The sequence below is a fragment of the Monodelphis domestica genome, chromosome 4 (assembly GCF_027887165.1).
Source record: "Monodelphis domestica isolate mMonDom1 chromosome 4, mMonDom1.pri, whole genome shotgun sequence".
Lineage (NCBI taxonomy): Eukaryota > Metazoa > Chordata > Mammalia > Didelphimorphia > Didelphidae > Monodelphis > Monodelphis domestica.
This window is the reverse complement of record NC_077230.1, coordinates 420,564,211-420,570,210: the sequence shown is the minus strand read 5'-3', so window position 1 is coordinate 420,570,210 and position 6,000 is coordinate 420,564,211. Positions and strand designations below refer to the sequence as shown.

Below are 6,000 nucleotides of genomic sequence, written 5' to 3'. Positions count from 1 at the left end.
TGCCTAGCCCTTACCACTCTTCTGCCTTGGAGCCAATACACAGTATTGACTCTAAGATGGAAGGTAAAAAAAAAAGGCAACTGAGGCAGACAGAGGTCAGGTGACTTGCTCAAGGACCACTAGCCAACAAGTATCTGAGGCCTGACTAGAATTTGAGTCTTCCCAGCTCCAGGCCCTGGGGCCATCCTCTAGGGGCCTTAACCAGCCCTTACTGAAAGACTGATTTCTGGTCTTTCTAGGGGCATGGAGTGTCTGCCAAGGAGTCCTCTACCTCCCCCCAGCAGGCTTCTCCTGATGGGGGAAGCAGCACTGCTCGAGCCAGGCCCATTTCACTCTGGGGCAGCTCTGAATTTGGAGTTTTTTCCTCCACAGAGCTCAAGTCTGCCAGCTGGCAACCTCCCCCTTATCCCTCCTCCACCTGGTGGCCCTTCAACTCCTCAGACTCTGAATGTCTCCCTGAGTCTTCTCTTCTGAAATAGTTCCTTCACCAGACCTTTGTCTAGTACAGCCTCCAATCCTCTCATCACCCTCATGAATCCAGCTTTCAATAACTGCTAACATTCATGTAGAGTGCTTTATGGTTGGTGATCATCACAGGTAGATCACACGTCCATTTTACAGATGAGGAAACTGAGGCTGGATTAAAACTCCAAGGACTAACTGCCTTATCAACGTCCTTCCTGAAACACAGGGCCCAGAAGAGAGGAGGCTGTTCAGGCAGCCAGTGGGGAGGCTAAGAAGAAGGGGGCATTCACCTCCACAAAGTTAGTGTGCTTGGCATCCCGGACGGTGACCACGGCGTGGACCTCTTCAATCAGCTTCTGCTTCTCATCATCATCAAACTGCATGTACCACTTGGCCAGGCGAGTTTTGCCTGCTCGGTTCTGGATGAGGATGAACCGGATCTGAGAGGAGATAGGAGATGAAGCCATGAGCCTGGGGGCTCTGGGCAGGGTCAGAGACAGCAAAGCCTGGAGCAATCACCCTCCTTTCTCAAACCAGTCCAGGTGCTTCCTCTTCCCACCCTAGGCCTTAGGGGTGGCTTGCTGAGCTGGGGGCAACTTCTGCTGGTCTGTTTTCCCTGAGCCTGAGTCATCTTACTCAGCTTCCCGGAGGGGGCCCTGGTCTCAGCCTCCAGCTGCTGAGCTCAGGCTAAATGCTTCCCCTCCTAATCAGGAACTAGCGCAGCCCAAGGGAAGGAAGAGGAGAGAGATTGGGGACGGAGCAGGGCTCAAATTCCACCCTCCCCTCTGGGGTCAACAGGTTGTGAGATATCTCTCTCTCCTCCTCTCCAGGTCCACCCCTCCCTGCCACTCCCCACCCTAGGGTCCCACATTCTACACTCTCTTCTCTCCCCTGAAGAAGGGTCCAGATCTTTAAGACCTCCCCACCTAGAAGACTCTACACGTTCTCCTCTGCTGTCCAGGGTCCCAGTTTCCAATCGCCCTGTACTCTCTTCACGGTTTCTAGGTCTTAAGCTGCCCCTCCCCTTCCAGGTCCACAGCTTCCCCTCCCCCTCCAGGTCCGTAGCTCCCCGTCCCCTTCCAGGTCCCCCTCCCCCTCCAGGTTTGCAGCTCCCCTCCAGGTTTCTGGGTTCATTCTGGCCCCGAATTTCTCCTCTTCCCAGCCTTTCTCCAGCCCGGGCCCGTCTCGGCTCCGTTAGTCCAGGGTGCGGCCAGAATCAGCGGACCCGGCCTAGGGGGAGGTGCGGGGGGATGGAGAAGCCCGGCCCAAGGAAGACTGACAGGGCCCCAGGATTCTTGGCCGCGCGGTCCCCGTTACCATGGTGATCCTTCGGGGTAGAGCCCCCACCCCGATCTCCCCGATCGCCGGGGTCCCGCGGAGACTGAATGACTTCCAAAACCCCGGCTTCAGGCTGCTCTCCGGGCCGCAGCCGTAACGGACATCCGGTACGACACCTCCCTTCCGCGCGGGGGCCGCTGGGACTTGCAGTTCAGGGCTTTAGGCCTCGGAGCACCGCCTCTCCCTTCCCAGAATGCTCCACTTCCCAGCTCCTCCTACCTCGAGTCCTAGTTGTAGTCGCCCCAGCGTGAACACCAGAGGGCACTACTTGCCCATGGCTTCCCGAGGGCCGCGAGGATTGGAAAGAACTCAGTAGCAGGAATCTCGTTTTCTATGTTCAAATGCCATTTCGTAGGCACCTCCTCGGATACTAACAACCCTTTGCAGTCTGGGAAATGTAGTCTTGAAAGCATTTATCCCTACCCTCCAAATTGCGGTGCTTCTGGAGAATAGATATCGTTCCCGGGGTTCAAATCAGTTATGGGGCACGGGGGCGTGGCCTCTTGGAAAGAACCCTAAACCTGGAGGTGGAAGAGGTCAAGGCCCCTACTGACTCCACCCACTACTTGTTGAATGACCCTGAACAGCCCCTGGGACAAAGGCTCTTCTGATTGGTCCAATTCCCATCTCCGCCTCCAGACCTCCTGCTCCCAGTGGATTTTTTCGGGGCTCTCTATGATTGGCTAGCTCAGAATCCCCTTCAAGGAAGTGAAAATGATGCTTCAGCAGAGTTGACTCCTTCCCAGAGTCTAACTTTGACCTACCCAGAAAGGGTAGTTATTTAGCTTCTGTGGGACTCGATTTCCTCATCTGCAAAATGAGGGGTTGACTTCTAATTTCTAGCCATAAATCATTTGGAGTCTGCCAATCAGCAAGCATTTATTAAGTTTCTTATTAAATTTGTTCTTATTATTATTGACTTTCTATATGTCTGGCTAAGTTTGGGGGGTGTGTGTGTGTGTGTGTGTGTGTGTGTGTGTAAATAAAGGCAAAAAACAGCCCCTGCCTTCAAGGAACTCACAGTGTAATGGGAGAGACAACATGCAAACAATTCTATAAAACAAGATATGCCCGGGATAAACAGCAAACCTGTAACAGAGGGAAGGTACTTGCATTAGGAGGATCAGGAAAGGCTTCCTGGGAAGGTGGGATTTTATTTTATTTTAAACCCTCACCTTCCATCTTGGAATCAATACTGTATATTGGTTCCAAGGCAGAAGATCGGTAAGGGCTAGGCAATCGGGGTTAAGTGACTTGCCCAGGGTCACCCAGCTAGGAAGTGTCTGAGGTCAGGACCTCCCATTTCTGGGCCTGGCTCTCCATCCACTGAGCCACCCAGCTGGTGGGATTTTAATTAAAGCTTGAAGGAAAGAAGGAGAGCATTCCAGCATGGAAAAGAGCCAGAGAAAATGCCCCAAGTCGGAGCTGGGAGATGGAGTGGCCATGAAAGTCTGAGAGAGAGTGAGAAGCCCAGGATGACTCACAGGTTGTGAGCCTGGTGGACTGAGAGGATAGAGATTGGAAGTGGGAAGGGATTGGGGGAAAGATAAACTCCGTTTCGAATATATTGGATCTAAGATGTCTACTGGATGTCTCTTTCCAGAGGTCTGAAAGGCACCTGGAGATGAAAACTTGGAACTCAGCAGAGAGACTGGGGCAGGAAAAGCCGTTTTAGAGTCATCCACATAGAGATGGTCATTAAATCCATGAGAGCTGGTAAGATCACCAAGTAGAGTCACAGGGCGGCAGAAGAGAAGAGGGGCCAGGACAGAGGGACACCTACAGGTAGGAGACAGAGAAGGGATGGTCAGAGAGGAAGAAGAACCAGGGAAGGAGGGAGATCCTGAAAACAGAGATCATAGATTTAGGGTTGGAACTTAGAGGTCATCCTGTTTCAATGTCTCATTTTATAGTTGAGGAAACTGAGGCCAAGAGGGGCTAAAAGATGGACTCAGAGTCACCTACAATATCTAAGTTGTTGGTTCTTGTTTGTTTGTTTTTTTTAACCCTTACTTTCTGTGCTAATAACAACTCTAGGTCAGAAGGGCAAGGGCTAGGCAAAAGGGGTTACATGACTTGCCCAGGATCATAAAGCTAGGAAATATCTGAGACCAGATTAGAACCCAGGTCCTCCCCAGTCCACACCTGACTCTCAATCCTCGATGCCCAGTGTCTCAGGTTTTGACCTGACCCAGGTCTTTCTGTGCCCTTCACCACAGCATCCTCTCTCCAAGAATATTTATATTTTTTACATGTTTGTGGTTTAACCCTCTACTAGACTGTAAGCTCCATGCGGGCAGGAATCGGAATAGCTGTTCTTGCATCTACAAGTGGACCACATTTGAGCTGAGCAAATGTTTGTGGAGAGGAAGCCCTTCTCAACACACAAATACAACTGATGCAGCAGCAGGTCATGGATTGAAGGGACCTTGGAGGACAACTTCTCATCGGCTTATAAATGAGAAACAGCCCCTTGGAGAGGTGCTTTGCTCGAGGTTACACCCCTAAGGAGAGGCAGAATTGGGATTTGAAAGGGGGTCCTCCCGATTCCAAACCCAGTGTTCTCTGGGCTACCCCGGACGGATTACACAGTCAGCCCAAGCAGCTCCAGTTTTCCACTCCCACCACTCCCATGGGAGGGCTCTATTGCAAAATCCGGAGAGGAGAAATGAAGTGGGGACCCTCTGGGCAAAAAAACCACCTCCTCGAACCCAAGTCAGTACAGGGAAGGAGAGGAACAAAACCAGCCTCAGATAACTTCCAGGTCTGGTAGTCAGTCCAGTCTCCAGGGCCTGGAGGTGATGCCTGACTTAGCTGGAGAGCAGTTCTGACTGGCAATCCTTATGTAAGTCTGCTAATTGTTTACTTGTCTGTTTATTTTTACTGGAGCTGAGGCCTGGCACGGGATATGGAGGAGGAGGAGGCTCCCTTCTGCTACATCCCCTGAGGTGAGGTTTCTGTTCTTGCTGAATCATAGCTTGGTAGAATGGGAAAAGCATTCAATTAGAGGATCTAGGTTCGAATCCCAGCATGGTGTGATCTTGAATGTCCCTTCCTCTAAATGAGGTGATGGCCTCTGAAGGCCTTTCAAGACTAGATTCAGATTGTATTTTTGATTTAAAATCCTCCTGGAAATAGCAAATGATTCGAAGGTCTGGGTTCAAAGTAGAAAAGTCATTTAAAATATGTGTCTGGGAGGCAGGTCTAGAGGTTGAAGTCCTGGATTCAAAGCTGGCCTCAGACACTTCCTAGCTGTGTGACCCAATACACAGTATTGATTCCAAGATGGAAGGTAAGTTTTAAAATAAAATGTCCTTGGGCAAGGGGCTTCTTCTCTGGGATTCAGTTTTTCTTACTGTAAAATAAGGTTGGGTTAGATTCAATTGGAGGAGTAATTTTTAAATTTAAAACATGTACACTCTTGCCTTCAGTCTTAGAACTGACACAAAATATCAATTCCAAGGCAGAAGAGCAGAAGGGGCTAGGCAATGGGGGTTAAGTGACTTGCTCAGGGTCATGTAGTTAGTGTCTGAGGCTGGATTTGAACTCAGGAAGATAAGTCTTTCTGATTCCAGGCTTGGCACTCTATGTACTATGGTGCCACACCTGCTGCTCCTGTATTTTACTCATCTGTAAACTTTTTATTATTCCACACTGGAAGGTAAACTCCATGAAGATCTTTGCTGCCTCAGCACCTAGCCCCAAACCTGGCAATCTACAATATTCTTTTAGAGCAGGCCTTGAAGCAAGGGAGACCTGGGATTCCAGCCCTCTGTGTGCCCTTGGGAAAATCACTTCACCTCTGAGAGTGGGACCCTAAGCAACTGTCTTAGATTCTAAATAGTTTTGAATATGTGCACTGGTGGTCAGTCACAGTGAATTCAATCATCATTTATTAAGCTCCTGCTATTGTATTAGGTGGTTTCTTTACTGGGTTGTTTATGGTAATTGGAGGTGCTGGGCAAACACACTGAGAAATAAGGTAATGGGAAGGCAGAATTCTTTCCCTCCTCCTACCCCCACCCCCACTTCTGCTGTCTTTTTCAGTTGGAATCAAACTGGGATTCAAAACGGTAAGTTGACTGAAATTTTAACAGATAACTCACTCTCTAAAATACCAGAAACAGGGATTTATTTTAAAGGAAGGAGGAGTAAATGGAATTTGGATAGGAGAGAGGGAGTTTAGGATTTCCTTAA

At 49.7% G+C, this 6,000-nt stretch overlaps 1 protein-coding gene across 2 annotated transcripts in view; it reads right to left on the bottom strand.

The window, feature by feature from the left end:
- AP2S1 (adaptor related protein complex 2 subunit sigma 1) overlaps nt 1–2,027 on the bottom strand; it is a 6,934-nt gene extending 4,907 nt beyond the window's left edge. The window contains exons 1-2 of one of the 2 annotated variants that reach the window (XM_001373313.5): nt 1,783–2,027; nt 756–905 (exon numbers count right to left, since the gene is read on the bottom strand). In XM_001373313.5, coding sequence (XP_001373350.2) covers nt 756–905; nt 1,783–1,785 — 153 coding nt within the window. In that variant the 5' untranslated portion in view covers nt 1,786–2,027. The remainder of the gene's footprint in view (nt 1–755; nt 906–1,782) is intronic. The other variant, XM_056796280.1, reaches the window with a different exon arrangement.
- Between the last annotated feature and the right edge of the window lie 3,973 nt (nt 2,028–6,000).